Source organism: Pungitius pungitius, chromosome 6 (assembly GCF_949316345.1).
Source record: "Pungitius pungitius chromosome 6, fPunPun2.1, whole genome shotgun sequence".
NCBI lineage: Eukaryota > Metazoa > Chordata > Actinopteri > Perciformes > Gasterosteidae > Pungitius > Pungitius pungitius.
Genome location: NC_084905.1, coordinates 6276122 through 6294051, shown reverse-complemented (window position 1 = coordinate 6294051; position 17930 = coordinate 6276122). Strand labels below are relative to the sequence as shown.

The 17930-nt window shown below is 46.0% G+C and overlaps 1 protein-coding gene across 1 annotated transcript in view; it reads left to right on the top strand.

Annotated features, from left to right (window-relative positions):
* Positions 1-17425, top strand: part of jph3b (junctophilin 3b) — a 32779-nt gene extending 15354 nt beyond the window's left edge. Inside the window, exons 4-6 of the mRNA XM_037451571.2 lie at positions 8731-8855; positions 11706-12703; positions 17237-17425. Coding sequence (XP_037307468.2) covers positions 8731-8855; positions 11706-12703; positions 17237-17317 — 1204 coding nt within the window. The 3' untranslated portion in view covers positions 17318-17425. The remainder of the gene's footprint in view (positions 1-8730; positions 8856-11705; positions 12704-17236) is intronic.
* Positions 17426-17930: the final 505 nt, after the last annotated feature.

The window sequence follows — 17930 nt, the reverse complement described above, 5'->3', positions numbered from 1 at the left end:
AGAAAAATGATTCCAATCTGCAAGTGATATTCCTAACCTGCAATCTTAAGCGGTTGATCGCGGTTGATCGCTGCCCTGCTACTTGTAGGGTTGTGGCTGCACGGGCGAGTCCCCATTGATGGGCATCCGCAAACACACTTTGATCACCAATCCAAATGTCACGGACTTGTGCACACATGGGGATGCCCACGGTATAAATTCACTCTCCGTTTCTGTCTTTCCTCTCAATGTCCACCTGCTTCGAGGGTGATATTGATGAAAATCTGGGATGTACACATATGACTGACGACAATAGTTATAACAATAGAGGTAGTTATTTGAGCAGGCTTTTATTAAGGAGTTGGCTCTACACATGTAAAACCTTGTGGAAGGCCCCGTTCTGCATTATGATGGTGATCGATGATGTTTGGCCAGGAATATGAAGCAACCATTTTTCTCTCGTACTCGTAACTAATTAGCTTTCCTGGGACCTGTAGTCATGGATACGCATTGATATTCTTGTCATGTGGGTACCCATCAAAAGTAGGGCTACGACCCACTTGTTGTTTCAAGGAACCAGGTTACAGGGCCAAAAAGGAAAATAAGTAATTGGATAATAAGTTCAACCTGTGGATACAAACTGAGCCAGCAATTTGGCTGCTTGCTTTAGTGGGATCTAACAGCAGAATAAAGGATCAGCGAGTTTAAAATTAAAAGAATGCAATAACTAACATAAGCCATACAATTACAAAGTAAAATACCGTATGAATAATATAATATATTCCAAAATAGGGAATTCTCCTTGATCGGTCTAATATGTCAATAATGGTTCTCAGGAGGCTTCTGCTTGCTTCTTCTCCAGCAGAACTTTTCAAACTGGCGGGCTGTGCCTTTTGTGTTGCAACCGTATGTGATTGGCTGCACATTCAACGTAGCTCCTCCCATGTTGGTGACCATGACATTCCTTTCATTTTATGACTCTCTTCCGTGGCTTCATTTCATGGCCGAATCTGAAATCCCTCATTGACTTATTCACTCCATATTACAATATATTCAATGATCCCCCCCCTTCTTCATGTAAACATTACATAGCATGCAAAATATCATCTTCATTCAATAACTAATACACTCTAATCATATCACATCTTAAATCATCACAGTTTATTACCATTATGTTTAACTAGTCCACAATTAAAACAATCGCCTCACAGGCCTTTCTAATGTCTTTTGTTCATAAACGGCGTTACAGGAGAAAAAACTTCTTATTGGGGAGAAAATATGAAAGAATACCATCAAGGAAGGTTTAAGCATCCTTCCCCCCAGGCTTTAACTTTACATTGTGGATGGATAAAATGTTCACGTTACAGTTATTAATCCAGCACACTAATACAACAAATTGCCACAACCATTTCTTAAATGTAATGCAGAAGGTCCCAATTAAAATGTCTACCTTACTTCCCCACTGGCTGTGGTGTTATTCAAACGAAAAGAAAAAAACAAAAGTATCTGAAATACAACCCAGTTACAACCCTGTAAGGAATACAACACGGACATCACGGTTGATAACTAACTGCCATGTATGTACTTGTATGCATTTCCGTCGGCACGCGCTCAAGAGAAGATCCCCCATTGAGATGCAGATGGACAATCTCCTCAGGGAGAAAGAACACAAGTGTGTGTCGCAGAGATGAAGGCGGTGCAGAAGTGTTAGAGAGAAAAAGACCATTAGAAAGCGAAACGAGTGAGAGAGATGTCTGAGATGTCTGAGAGAGAGAGAGAGAGAGAGAGAGATGTCTGCATTGAGCAGCAGAGACGCTCACACACCCACACACACACAAGAGGTTACACCAGTCGAATCCCTAACGATCCAATCCCATTAGTCCTGACGACGGTCTTCTGCTGCTCGCTACAGCCGCTCACCTAACTTATGTCACACTGAAATAGAAGGAAAGGAAGATGCAATGAAGTCCATATATTATCCATATATCTCCTCGCTCTGAACCTTTTCCATTTTTACAATGCGACAGATTGAGACCTCAAGCCATTCAATCCAATTCATTTTATGTTGTATAGCCCCTAATCACAAAAAATTAATTTGTATCACACATTCTGTACACATGCGACATCTTCTGTCCCGAAACCCTCACATTGGCACAGGAAAAACTCTCGGGATGGACAGACTACAATGGATGTCATGTTTTGTTAGGTTGGAAAATATCACAATTTGAATATATATGAATATTCCATTGCCAAATAAGTTGTGATACTTTCAACTTAACCATTCTTTTAACTATTGAAAGTACATGGGAAAGATATTTGCTCTAGCATTTCTCTGACAGTGGTTGTTTTTTCTCAAAGATACAGCCACATTTCCCACAACCCCACTTTCACCCAGAGGCAGGCTGTTCCTGTCCTGATTGATACCAAAAGCTAACGATATAACAATTTTTAAAAAACGATAACAAATTACAAGTAATTATACTATTACGGTAATTATTATTATTATCTTTTGTATGAAATCCGTACCCGTAATCCAGGAAAAAACATGTTCTGCTTCAAATTTATTGCAATTCATTGCAGAACCCACTCACCCGTGAATCTGGGCCATTTAAGACTTTAAAGAAAAGACATAATTATCCTTAGTCAGGCCCTCACTTCTACCTCACGTCTACTGTAGGCTGAGGAGGATTGTGCTGCTTTGGCTTTATGGAGGGCAGGAGCACATGCTCAAGGGAGGAGAGGTGCATGAATTATTTTGGGGGAGGGACACAGTGTCCTTTGTTAAAGTAGGGTGCAACTTTTTGCATGCTTAAAGATAAACACCTTTCTTAAGTAAAAAATTGCTTTGAATTCAGACCAAAACTTTCTTTACCCTTCCCTCAACAGAACATCTGCGGCAGGCCTTTGCAAATGCCAAGTGCATATATAAACATTTTAAAGATACACATGTTACAATGCTAGAAAGAGTTGGGATGCGCAAGGATGAATGATTATAAAATATTTTCAGATGACCAACAATTTCCAACACCACAAAGGTACTTGTATTTTGTTAAAAGAAAATATAAATATACATTCCAAATTGATATGATCAGCTCTGGAATTTTTGCCACACGAATGCAATAAGGATTTCTGGTTAATGTGTATGTAAATGTTGTCCAATGTCAAGTCTTTATTTGATCATGTGACAAGACAATATCTAACTAGTCCTTATAGCTCTCTTTTAAACTCAACTTTTCACATACAATAAATAATGAAAGTAATTTGAGTGTAAACCATTTGTAATGGTAATTTAGTGGTGTAATGTAATGTAATTTATTAGTAAAATATATAATCCATACATAGAAGCTCGCTTTTGGACCTTCCCTAACTACTGCTGCCACTGGATCCAGTTGGGAGGCAGGTAGTTTGTCCAATCATTTCATTCAGTCAAAATAACGTGGGTGGAGTTTATTTCAGGATATCAGATTTTTCCCTCAGAGAATTTAGTTTATTGATTTCTGTCAAATGTAATGGGAAATCGGAACAAATCTAAGCAGATCACGCTACCTTTGAGCTGTGCAGGGCCTCTTTTGTCAATCCTTTTAGGCCTCAGATTCGCTATATTGCTCGAAAAAGGCCTTAATCCTCCAAATAAATAAAGGAGATGAAATACTTCCAATGAGATAGAAATCTGTTTACTCTGATCCAATCCAGAAGAGTTTAGAGTGGGTGGACTTTTTAACTGGTTACTGTGCTTCACCTACTGCACTCTTTACCTCTTCTGTTATGCCTTATGTTATTCAATTCAATTCAATTCATTTTATTTTGTATAGCCCAAAATCGCAAATTACAAATTTGCCTCAGAGAGCTTTACAGTCCACATGCAACATCCTCTGTCCCGAAACCCTTACATCGGCACAGGAAAAACTCCCCAAAATATGAAAAAACCCTTCAATGGGGAAAAAAAGGGAAGAAACCTTAGGGAGAACGTCAGAGGAGGGATCCCTCTCCCGGGATGGACAGACTGCAATGGATGTCATGTGTACAGAATCAACAATGTAAAAGATGTACAATACATTCAATTTCTCTAACAGAGATGATACAAGTAATTGCAAGTAGCAGAAAAGGTGTACGGCAGGACCACTGCAGGGACAACCACCATCAGGTCCAACCACCATCCACAGAGGCTTCTGTGGGGAGGGAGAGCAGAAAGATGTTGGTTTATGATGACAGTAATATGAATCATATTTAAAGTAATGATGATGGCAGCAGCAGGTGTCAGCAGAGCCATGCCAGGAGTCAGAACCGGGGTCCGCACGAAACTATGATCCACGGAGACCTGCTAGGCGAGAAAGCACAAAGAACTCCCGGAAAGAAGCTGAATTAGTGATGTACATTAATAAAACATGATTGTGGAAGGAGAGAGTGAGAGTGTGAGAGCGAAAGAGGGGCTTGGTGTGTCCTAAGAAGTCCCCCGGCAGTCTAAGCCTAGAGCAGCTTAACTAAGGGCTGGTCCAGGCTAACCTGAGCCAGCCCTAACTATAAGCAATATCAAAGAGGAACGTTTTAAGCTTTATCTTAAATGAACTGACCGAGTCTGCCCCCCGGACTGAAAGTGGAAGCTGGTTCCACAAAAGAGGAGCTTGATAACTGAAGGCTCTGGCCCCCATCCTACTTTTTAAAACTCTAGGAACCACAAGTAGCCCAGCATCTATGGAGCGTAGATGCCTTGTAGGGCAATACGGTGTAACAAGCTCTTTAAGATAAGACGGTGCCTCACCAGCAAGTAACTTGTAGGTGAGGAGAAGTACCTTAAATTCTATTCTTGATTTAACAGGAAGCCAGTGCAGAGAAGTTAATACACGAGTGATATGATCCCATTTCTTAGTTCTTGTTAATACACATGCTGCAGCATTCTGAATCAGCTGGAGAGGTTTAAGCGATTTACAAGAGCAGCCTGATAACAAAGCTAGCAAAGCAAAATTCCAAAGCTAGATGGATGTTGTCTCCTTAGAAACATCGACTTTTAGTAGGTGTCAATCAAAATTTATACAAAAATGTTTTTATGAGGTCTTATGCAGCATTAAGTGCTCTTGGCACATTTTAAGAAACTCCATGAAAATGGAGATGCTCTGAATACTTGCCAAGTTCAGTGCAGAAGTTCTAGAGAGGTGATGCAGGTTGCCAAATTTCTCAGATAATGGAGGGAAAAAAAGTTGGCTGCGAGCTGTACAGTACATTTTTTAAACCAACTCGTTCTCTGTGACACACACACACACACACACATACACACAGAAATATCTAACCCAGATTCAGACAGCAGAACAGCTTCTCCCTCTCTGACCAACTCCCAGGGCAGCAGAGCAGGGTATTTCCTTGTGAACACCTGGAGGACCCCCCGAGGGGTGCAACACAGTCACATGACGCTGGCTGCAGATACTCATGGATCTAAATGACAGCAATCTGGTTCAAGGAGGATTCGGCACTTTGTCAAACAAAGAAACTTTCTTGGTGGCACCTGTGTGTTTCTAAATATGTTCGCAGGCTTTTTCAACGTTTGTCCAACTTCTTAAGGTTGATTCCATGTCGGAACGCAGAGAGGTCAAAGGTCAGGTTTGGCTCCCGAGTCTGTGTCAACTGACAACGTGCCCGATGTAGTACATACCATTTGTATGTGTGTGTGTGTGTGTGTGCGTGTGTGTGATAGTAGGCAGATATGCGCGATCAAGTGTGTTAAGGTGACTGATGTGGCCACCTGTGATAAGTTATTTGTTGTTGTTTGTGATTAGTTGGCACCAGAAAAACACACCGGTGACTCACTGTGTTTTGTGGATGGAGCCATTCACCGCAATCATATGACCTGGTTTCCTCACAAACACACACTAGAAGCAGTGATGCACACCGGAAAGCCCAGTTAGTTATTCAGGTATGAATCACCCTCATCAGCTGGTTCAGAGTAATGACGGAGATGATGGAGGGGCTTAGCCTGAGTCCTGGATTAGACTCTCTCTCCTCGCCTAACCTCAGCGGGTCTGTGTTTTTCTTCCTGTGTGTGTTTTTTTCCACACGGGCCGCGTTGCTCTGGAGATGGTTTGGTTCACTACTGGTCCAGATCGAACAACTTTTGAAAGAACGGCCGTGTAATTGTGTACAGACATTCATGGTCCCCAGGAGGGGATTGACTGACTATTTCTTCAATGCCCCAATGAGGTGAATATTTTTAATTCGCCCATTAAATGGTGAACGTAATGGGCTCGCTAAACTACCCTCTAAGAGACCAGAGAAAATGAGCTTAATTAACTTTATTTAATGCATCCATTGCTTGTAGCTCTTAAAATAATATTCAACCATCTCTCTCATAAACCCTGCTGCTTTGTGTCATGACCTTCCACTTTTGTCTTGGGGAATCATTGTGGTCTTCTCTGCACTTTATCTGCTAATGATTCATTGATGTTGAATGCGTAACCCCTTTTAACTCCATCTTCTTTCTTCTCTTTCAGTTTCTCCCAATGCCTTTCACAGTTACATCCTCGGCACCTTTCTTCTGTCTCTCCTCCCTTCCTCCATCCTCATCACTTTACTCCTTTCCTCTTGCCATCCATCTGCAGCTCTTTTTTAAAACATAATGTGGTGTGTTGTATCACCAAGCTCCCATCGAACAGGCTTCTGTTTTATCTCCGGGCAGTTGATTCATCCTGAAACAGGTTGTTCCCTGGGCTGACAACTAGTTGGACGGGAAATTGTGACGGAAAGCAAGCAAGAGAGGGTGAGAGAGGGTGAGAGAGAGAGAGGGGGAGAAAACAGAGAGTGTTCTGTGGTTTGGTGTGAGCACCAAGGTGAGAGCTGGTTGTGCCAAGAGTACGTTTGCATGGAAAGCAGGTTATTCTTGACCTTTAAACCTTGGAAACATGAGAGTTCTGTCAACAATGTCACCATACGATTATATCATTTGAAACAGGAAGACGGTCGTCTTCTCTCTTCTCGCACCTTACCTCCCCCGCGACCGACATGCGCACTGACACACACACACACACACACACACACACACACACACACACATGGTGGTGTTGAGTATACCGTGGGCCCTGGCAAAGCAGGGCTGGCACAGAGTGCAGCGAGGGGCAGGGAGAAGGGGAAAAAAATCAATAGCCATCAACATGCAACACTGCATCAAGACTGTTACTGCCCAGAGAGAGAAAAGGACACAAGTCGAGAGCCCCTTGAAAGACAGTGAAAGAGACAAAGGTGAGAGCAGGGTTGTAATTGTGAGAAAAATGTATTTGATATAACCGAGAGAAAGAGACGGAGGGACAAGAAGCAGATGAAAGGGGATTGGGATGAAGATAGAAGGAGCAATTAGAAAGAGGTAAAATGGAACATGGGAGGAAATAAAGAGCGAGGGAGATATGTATATGAGGCTGTAAAGGAGCAGTTAGGGATGAAGAGGATGAGACGAGCCGGCAGAGAAAGGAATCATTTTCTGCGAGTAAACACATTTTCAGGCAAATGATTAAAAAGAGGAATTCAATACTAACTGTTGCTCTGCAATAAATGAGTTACTGTGGGTGGTATCATGTAATACTGTATTTCACGCTGTTCACAGTGTTTTCGTGTGCCTTTTTCTGGCTCAGGTGTCTTTTATAATCAGCGACAAAATAGAATAGAGCAGATGAGTCAGATATGAATAAAGGGGTATACACTGTATGTAGTAGTACCTGTCAAGGAATTATACATACCTGGGCTCAATGGAGATGCAACTCTATGGAGATTTATCATTTGAGTTCCTATAAATATGTCAGATCTTGGCAGATGCAATTGGTGGTTCAATTTCTTAGCAACCTTTTCTTAGCCTCATCATCTTGAAAAGTGTTAAGTTAGCTGCTCCTAGCAATCATAGCGACAGTTTCCAAGTTCTGCGTGGAGATTTTTGACTTATAAATATTAGTTTATAAATTAATGAATCAAAATATTTGCCTTTCGGCTAGCTAATAAATGGCTTGTTAGCGTTAACAGATCAGCCATCTTAATTCTAAATGGTCAGTTCTCATTTTTTATTTTGACATCCAGCGGTTGGTGTGAATCAGTGTGTATCCCTTCTGGCAGCAAAAGTCAATTAAAAATCAACATGTGTGTGTATCAACGCTAACCAGCTGCTCGCACACTACCAGCGATCCTCACAACTCAAAAACTGTAACTTATCACATGGGAATTTGAATTATTTCTTGCCTTCAAAATGATAAATATATAATGATAAATCTTAAAATTATATTAAAATGAACATCTTTTTAATTTAAAATCTTAAAAACATCTAGCGAGTAATGGTAAATTATCTTGCTACTGCTCCTAAACGTGAGGGAGATTACAAAATGGCGCAATGCAGAACCCTTGTTCAGGCGATTAGTGGTGAATACAAAGTTATTGGAAGTGAACTCGTTTTTTTCTGATTGTTGTGTCTATTAAAATTTGTTGTGCTAACTTTATGGTAAACCAGCGCTTTACCTTAAATACTTTGGTATGTTGTTGCCACCTTTTTATGGTTTCAAAGCTTGGTTATTGTATTTTATCAAAGTACTTTGGGACAATGCTTTTCAGTTCAGTTCTTTTTTTGAACAAGGTTACCTTATCTCCTTCCTTCCCGCTACACTTTTTCTCCTCAAAGGAATTTGTTTTGGACTCCAATACCAACCAATGATTCTGAAAAATTCAAAGTGCAAAGTTTATTTTATTAATTTGGCGCTTCACGCTTCTGTGTCCCTGTCCTCTGTGCATCAGGACGGCTCATTCGCAGGGCAAAGCTGAGGCAGCGGTGGAAGCCGCTCAGAAAGCCCAGGAGGAGAGTCGCATGGCGAGGGTCACCGCCAAGCAGTTCTCCCCTTCTTTCCAGCACCCAGGAAATGGTGGGCACACACAACTCAGCAAAATCACGCCATCCATATTTACTCATATGTTCATAATCAACAAACACAGCTAAGCAGGCATATAGTTAACAAAATACATGTTGTGTGTGGGATGGTGATAAAGGTCAGTTTGAACCACCCTCCAGCTTGGAGTCGGTACCACTGTCACTCACGCTTGTACAGCACCGCAGGTAGCCTACCCACAAGAACATGCACTCCTGAGCACAGTGGGGCATACACACACACACACACACACACACACACACACACACACACACACACACACAAGCACCCTGACTTCATGACAAGTACTTGTACATTTCCACACAGGGATCCCTGAGATGACAGTGATTGTTCTTTTGCCATCTATTCTCCTCTCAGCGGTTGTCTGTTTCTAGGACACGTAAACAAGAAGCCGTGGTGACATTTTGTCTGTGTTGATGCGTCCTTCGTGTACCCCATCGTGTGCCCCATTGTGTGCCCCATCGTGTGCCCCATCGTGTGCCCCATTGTGTGACCCATCGTGTGCCCCATCGTGTGACCCATCGTCTGCCCCATCCTGGGACCCATCGCGTGCCCCATTGTGTGCCCCATTGTGTGCCCCATCGTGTGCCCTATCGTATGTCCCATCTATGCCCCATCGTGTGCCCCATCGTGCGCCCCATTGCGTGTCCCATCTTGTGCCCTATCGTGTACCCCATCCTGGGACCCATTGTGTGCCCCATCGTGTGCCCCATCGTGTGTCCCATTGTGTGCCCCATCGTGTGCCCCATCGTGTGCCCCATCCTGGGCCCCATTGTGTGCCCCATCGTGTGCCCCATCGTGTGCCCCATCGTGTGCCTCATCGTGTGCCCCATCGTGTGCCCCATCCTGGGCCCCATTGTGTGCCCCATCGTGTGTCCCATCATATGCCCCATCGTGTGTCCAATCATGTGCCCCATCCTGGGCCCCATTGTGTGCCCCATCGTGTGCCCCATCGTGTGACCCATCGTCTGCCCCATCCTGGGACCCATCGCGTGCCCCATCGTGTGCCCCATCGTGTGCCCTATCGTATGTCCCATCTAGGCCCCATCGTGTGCCCCAACGTGTGCCCCATCGTGCGCCCCATTGCGTGTCCGATCTTGTGCCCTATCGTGTACCCCATCCTGGGACCCATTGTGTGCCCCATCGTGTGTCCCATCGCGTGCCCCATCGTGTGTCCCATCTAGGCCCCATCGTGTGCCCCATCCTGGGCCCCATCGTGCGCCCCATCGTGTGCCCCATCGTGTGTCCCATCGTGTGTCCCATCGTGTGTCCCATCATGTGCCCCATCCTGGGCCCCATCCTGGGCCCCATCGTGTGCCTCATCGTGTGCCCCATCGTGTGCCCCATCGTGTGTCCCATCGTGTGCCCCATCGTGTGCCCAATCGTGTGCCCCATCCTGGGGCCCATCGTGTGCCCCACCGTGTGCCCCACCCTGGGCCCCATTGTGCGCCCCATCGACTGTCCCATCGTGCGCCCCATCTAGGCCCCATCGCGTGCCCCATCGTGTGCCCCATCGTGCGCCCCATCGTGCGCCTCATCGCGTGTCCCATCGCGTGTCCCATCGCGTGTCCCATCGCGTGTCCCATCGCGTGCCCCATCGTGTGTCCCATCTAGGCCCCATCGACTGTCCCATCGTGCGCCCCATCTAGGCCCCATCGCGTGCCCCATCGTGTGCCCCATCGTGCGCCCCATCGTGCGCCTCATCGCGTGTCCCATCGCGTGTCCCATCGCGTGTCCCATCGCGTGTCCCATCGCGTGCCCCATCGTGTGTCCCATCTAGGCCCCATCGTGTGCCTCATTGTGTGCCCCATCGTGTGCCCCATCGTGTGCCCCACCGTGTGCCCCATCCTGGGCCCCATCCTGGGGCCCATCGTGTGCCCCATCGTGTGCCCCATCGTGTGCCCCATCCCGGGCCCCATCGTGTGCCCCATCCTGGGCCCCATCCTGGGCCCTATCGTGTGCCCCATCGTGTGCCCCATCGTGTGCCCCATCGTGTGCCCCATCCTGGGCCCCATCGTGCGCCCCATCGTGTGTCCCATCGTGTGTCCCATTGTGTGTCCGATCATGTGCCCCATCCTGGGCCCCATCCTGGGCCCCATCCTGGGCCCCATCGTGTGCCTCATTGTGTGCCCCATCGTGTGCCCCATCGTGTGTCCCATCGTGTGCCCCTACGTGTGCTCAATCCTGTGCCCCATCGTGTGCCTCATCGTGTGCCCCATCGTGTGCCCCATCGTGTGCCCCATCGTGTGCCCCATCGTGTGTCCCATCGTGTGCCCCATCCTGGGCCCCATCGTGTGTACCATCGTCTAACCGATTCCTTTGCATTTGTTTGCAGATAAAAACTAAAGCGCATGCGCAAAAATGGTTAGGATTAAAATCTGTTTTTATCATCCCAGATTCCCTACCCCGTTGGGAGATTTATAGTAGAAAAAAATGTTTTAAAAGATTAAATAGTTACATCACTAAGATGGCTTTGGTTTACACTGCACTCTCTGGGCTCGCCGTCTGAGGTATAAATCTCAAACGGCCTTGTCGTGCCACTCTATTTGCCGTGTAATTGATTTGATGGACTTGTCTTCATTTTGGTCATGGTATTTGTCGGCGATGTTTGTTGATGGGGATCCAAAAATGTGTAGGCCACGTTGTAGGGCGCTTTGCTTTAAAAAAAGTACTATCCTTTACTTTCATTAATTCTTTCTGAAATAAAGTGCATGTCATTATTGGCTTTACCGAAGCTTGCATTTAAACAGTAATTGTTGCCCAATTCTAACAAGTTAAGAGACCACCTCCAAAAATCTCCTTTCTGGCATCATCTGTCCTCTGCAGGCATGGAGGTGCAGCGCCCCAAACGCCAGGTCTCCAGCGAGGTGGAGGGCGAGGGGCTGTCGAGTAGCGCCGGCACCACCGACAGCCCGGACCTCTACGTGAAGAGCGCGGGCTCCGACGACCCCTCGAACGACGCCGCCACCCCTGACCTCAGCCCCCCTTCCTCCTCACCCCCCCACACCCCACCTCCCCCGGCCTGGCCGTCCCAGCGAAGCAAAAGTGCCCGCTTCCACCGGCAGACCGCCGTGGACCACGGGGACAAGAATAAGGAGGGTGGAGAGAAAAGTGAGAAAGGTGGGGGAGGAGGGGGAGGAGGGCAGAAGGAGATCCAGGTGACCATGGAGGGAGGAAGCGGGGGAGTCGAAGCGGGCGGCGGAGGAGGGAAGGGGGAGCACCCGCGGGCCAACAGCTGGAGCGAGGACAAGAGGAGAGGGGGGTTGACGAAAGGGAGCGACGGGCTCGGCGGACCAGGAGCAAGCCGGACCAACGGACACAAACACAGCTCCGCAAATCACAAGTCCCGGGAGCATGGATCATCCAATCACAGACAGGCTAGAGGGGACAGATGGGTGGAGTCGGCCTCGTCGGCCTCTTGGACTTCGGGGCACAGGGCCATGCACGGTCGAGGGGGGCGACTGCTGGAGCAGGATGAGGAGAAAATGAGCAATTATGAGATGGAGATGAAGCCTTTACAGCCCAGAGACTCCACTACCCACAAGCCCGATGGGCCGAGGGAGGAGACGCCTGGGCACAGTCACGCTCACGCAGAGGGCCGCTCGCACACAGTGCAGCGCCAGAGGCATAAGAACCGCGAGGGGAGGGAGGGAAAAGAGGGGAGGGAAGGGGGCAAAGACTCAGCGCACAAGCCGGACAGAGCGGGGGAAAAGATGGACTCACGGCCTCTGCGTCGGGACCTCACCCTCTCCCCCCCTCTGAAGTCCTCCCCCATACTACCGGAGCAGCAGGACCACAACCTCATGCAGAGCAAAGGAAACTCGGTAAGCCACCTAATGTTGTAGTTTCAAATAATGACTGGTTTCCTCACCAACACATTACACTTTACTCGCTCTTACAGCACTGCAGAGAGCACTCTTTACAGGACTCACCCCGGTCAACAAACGGTCACTGCCTTCTCCTCAGCAGCCAATGTGCATTAACAGCTGACCCCCCATGACGTTATATTTCTGAACAATTCCATCAGTGCAGATTTTGGTGATTCAAATCTTTGCCACGACCAGATCTCACTGATGAGCTCTCGACCCCTGTGGATCCTTCCAGGGTAAAGAATTAAGAGGATTGAAGGGGTTTCTTGGTATATTGCTCTGGGGGCATGACTTCAGGTCCTTCAGTGAGACCCCGAGTCCACATCAGTGGCAGGGCATGGCAGCACATCTCCCCAGCCAGCTTCAATAATTCCCCCCTTTGAACGCAGTGTGGCTTATTCGGCTGGTGTTTGTCGTATGCTTGACACGGATGCTTCCAGACCACAAACCCATCCCTCAACAGAGGGCCGTCTGCACCTTTTACAGAAAAAGCTTGTCAACAACAAGAAAATATGTCAACGCCATTCTGAAGAGATCCTAGAAATCAGTCAGGTTTGATGTGTTTGGTGTTCAGTTACATGCAGTCGAATACTTGTAATACATTGCGTAATGTGGGTCGCCCGGTGTGCCCAGGCCCCTCTGCACGGCTCTGTCTGGCTCTATATCGGACAGCGACTGTTAGGTGCATTTGTCAATTCTGTCGTGTCACTGCCACACATTAATTTGATTAAAAGGATGTATTGCCCACTGTCATGAGGATACATTCCATCCCCAGTGACATAACACAATGTTATCCCACATATTAAGATAATCCTGGGGGAGAGGCACAAGGTTTAACCTTGTAAAATAAAGAAAGAATTTTTGTCTGTACTACGGAGAAGCGGGCAAAGGATTACGCTGTTTTAATATAATTTTTTGGCTTCGTCTTGAGTCAGGCTGGTGGACGGCCCCAACCACGCTAATCCTGGATAATGATACAGTCGCAGCATTAGCTAATGAAACCAAGTGAAAAATCTGCTGCAAGTGAAAGCCACACATTACAAATGGGAGCTCTCTCTCCTCTCTCTCACGCTCACACACACACACACACACACACACACACACACTACTTGTGTGTAAACTGTTAAACACAGCTCCACTCTCCCCACACAACCTGTTCTCTTTCATTCAAATGTGACTGCACCAACGTGGTGACTGGCCCCGTGGGTAAAGTCGCTTATTTAGTAGTTCGGGGACGGCTGCTGCTACCTGCTACGTGAAAACACAAAGCCTAAAGCACACCAAACACAGACATACAGGACCCCAGCGGTCCTCTCTGCACCTTAGTAACAGCAGACTGGCAAACTAGCCCCTTCCTCGCTAGAAGGCCCCCTATTGGTTAACCAGCTCTTTGTTGCTAGGAAACAGCTTATGCCTTGCATCAACGGCAGCCAATCGGTGGGCGTGTGTCAGTGACAGGGGGGCGGGGGGTTGGGGGGGGCGGTGGATGGTTGGAGGTTGTGTATGTGTGTGTGTGTGTGTGTGATTGTTTGCTGCTGCAGAGAAGCAAGTGAGATTTGTGTAAGACAGGTTCAGAGCACACAAAGGTACTATCACAGTTCGATAAATATACTGCAAACATTGGGATGTTAACACTCAATCAATCAGCCAATCAAACTTTGGACTGCAACATAAAAGTGCATTAGTGCATCAAAAAAAGCGTACTTCTTTTTCCCAACTCTATGTAGTATAATGCCGCTGTACCAAAATAGCTCTGCACCTCTGTGGCCACTGGAAGACATGAACCACTCATCACAATGGAACACAAAGATGAACCTACCCGCATCCCGAAGGCTCATATCGAGTAAGAGATGCCCCACAAAAAAACATCATGATGACAGAGAGATCCTAAAAGTGACTAAATGAAATCTCAATAAATATGAAGTAATATCAAGGAGAAAAAATTTCCTCGGAAATGTAAACAGATGTGGATGCTGTTGTCAACTCCAGATAACCTCCTTCTCTTAGTGGAAGATCATGGAACAAGTGAAAGGCTTGTGCCTGTATGAAAGGAGCAGATTTAGCAGGCACATGCCTGTGAAACGTGTTTGACACATTATAAGTTGCTACCCCCAGGAGGGATATGTGTACATTAAATCGCTGGCTGATTGTGGTCAGCACACAAGCTGCTGCATTTTGGCTGGTCTGCAGTTTAAGAGTTTAAGTAAAGCTGTCTTAGGTGGAAGCATATACATATATGTACACACACACACACACTTATAAATAGTACTGCTCTGTGTTCTGTGCATTTAAGTTATTATACACCAGGATAATTGAGGCTCTGTTGGTGGGTTTTTATAAAGTAAATACTAGCTATTAAAAAAAAAATGTTAGAGTTGACCTGTTTTGGCGCAGAGTGTGCAGTTTCACATAGTCAGTTTCACACATATACTTAGATATTGAGGCATACCAGGCATAGATGGTTGTGTTTTCATTAGCTCAGAAGAGAGTGGGACTTGCTGTGTTTCCACCGTACAGGTCACGGTACTTCTCCAACATGCTTGTGAAATTACAGCTCCGGGATCCTTTTAAGTGCAAAAGAGCCCTTTAAGTCCAGTCCGAGAGTTTTCTTTCTCACGGTTTCTGGTGAAAATGATTTAGCACTGTTAAAGTGTCTAAACTACAACATCAAAACACAAATGAGTATGTTCCTAGTTAAGTGTTTCCCGGGGCAAATCTAACACACTGTATCTTGTTTGTTTGTTTGGTATAAAATACCATTACCATATCTGTATTCTAAAGCTAGCTTCATTTAGAATACAGATATTGGAGTTCCTTCTGTATTTTACAACTTGTCTTGTTCATCTGAGTTTTCATATGATTTACTCGTTAGGAATACTAATAGTGAATGATCACAGACCTTTGGCACAAATGAGAAAACTAGACAGAAAAGTTATTAAATCATTCAGTTATCAGCATCCCATTTTTGAAAGAGAGAAGAGATGTGAATATCTACAAGTCGCAAATCGTAGTCCAGTGTGTGGTGAAAAGCACATATTTCCTTTCTAAATAGAGAAGGCTAATGATCAGAGGATTTCCTAAACCTGGTCTGGTAATCATCTGTGACATAGATCTGCGATAAGCCCTTCACCGGATTGATCAGCAGAAACCTTGTTAGCAGCCACTCTGGACAAATTCATTTACAACAATGTTGTGCTATTGCTGCTTGATATCAGCTCACAGTGAGTCCCGCTCCGTCCTCCCACTGCAGCCGTGGTTAAAACGATTAGACAACCAGACTGTAGTCCAAAACACACTTCATGTAAATACTTAGGAAATGGAACATTTCCAAACAAAGGAGACCGTTTTAAGGGTTTCTGCCGGTGAAAAGTACAAATCTGCTGCATCGATGATAATGTCAGTGAACATTCGAGATTCACTTTCACATATTTACCCAGAACGAACAGGTGGTCAGAAAGGCTGGCTTTGACCCGCATGACCCAGGTTGTCAGCAAGCATCTGCTTAAGTGTCATTGAGCAGGACACTGACGTCCCGCCAGGTCCGGGCTGCCGTTCTGCGGCCGAGTTTCGCCCTCTGACCGGACTGTGTCACAGGAACTGGGCCTCCCCGCGGGACCCACGCGGGATTGCATTATTTATCTTAAGATGCAAATTGCTCCTTCATCGGTTCGCTTCTGCAAATAATAATACAGCATAACAATTTGTTGCCTCTCTTTGTGACATTTGTGCTAGATTTTGAGCATTTGTATTCATGTTTCCAGACACCACCAACACAAAGCAAACCAGAGGGAGAGGGAGGTACAGTGGGCAGTGAACCTATTGATATCTTATTAGATTGTCTGAGGAAGTTTCTGGTGCTGGATGGATGACGTATTTTTGTAGGACAACCCCTCAGAAGTTAGCATCACACTGGGTCCTTCGACAAAAGAAACAATGGGATCCTTCCATTCCAAAACAAACTTTCTAAAGGAATATGGGTTGGAGAAAGCTAAACAGTTCCATTAGTTTTAGTAGCACACAGCAGCACTAAGGTAAAGTATCTTTGGTGTAGTCAGCACACAGGCACAGGATTATTGATGTGCCTGCATTATGCTCAGTCCAATCAATGCCATTCAAATGTTGATATTATTTCAGCACAACAACAAAAAATCCTTTGATCACCATTAACCTGATATGAATCTATTAACACAATAGAGCAGAAAATCGACCCTATGAAGAAAGTTCACATATAGCCACTTACCACCTATGGGTAGGTTAGGTGGTCTGTGGTCCCCTCTTCTTTCTTTTCCTGTTAAACTGAATTGCAGTTATTTAACATGAAGAACCATGTGGTAATAAGATATGTCTTGCTTTGTTAAATAAGGTAAATGGATGATTAGAAATGTCTGCAAACAGTTACACAGCCCTGTGTGTACGTTTGTGTGTAGGTGTGTGTGTGTCCCGATTATTGACACTCTCCCCTTTCCTCCCCCTCTCTCTCCCACGCAGGCCTACAGCTCGTTCCTGGTTGTCATGGTGATACTGCTCAACATTGGAGTGGCTGTTTTGTTTATTCACTTTTTTATTTAAAGACAGCACCGCTTTCAGAGTCAGCCTATCGATGCTACAACAACTATACATTTCATGTGAGTATTACAGAGAAAACGTGCAGCACCCCCTTCTGCCCCCCCCCCCCCCCACCCCGGCGGGAGGACTGCGGGGGAAGAGGAGGACCAAGGCTCCACCGATTATTCGGCCGAAGGTAGCTAGCCCGTGGCTGACCTCGCCCAAGCTCGGCCCGAAACATCCCTGAGAGAGAAGCTGGAGCGGAATGGACACAACAGGGGCCGACCCAGTCCAGAGGATGGACTTATGTGAGCTCCAGCAGCAGTAAAGAACCAAAATGGGCCAAACCGGTCTGAACCCCAGGCCCTGAGAGCTGCAGCTGAAATTACAGCGACACGTCTGCTTCCACTGTCTGCAGACAGGACTGACGAGATCGACTTTTTTCATCTTAAATCATAGTTCTCAACAGATTTTTAACTTACAATTTATTTATTGACATTTGTTTTTCTCTTATGTACAATATGTTGATGGATATATTCTTTATTTTATAACCCTCCAGCCCTCTTTCTATAACTCCTGCCTTTTGGTTCCTCCGCCTGGCCCGGGTGTTGTTACCGATGGTTCAATGTGTGTATGC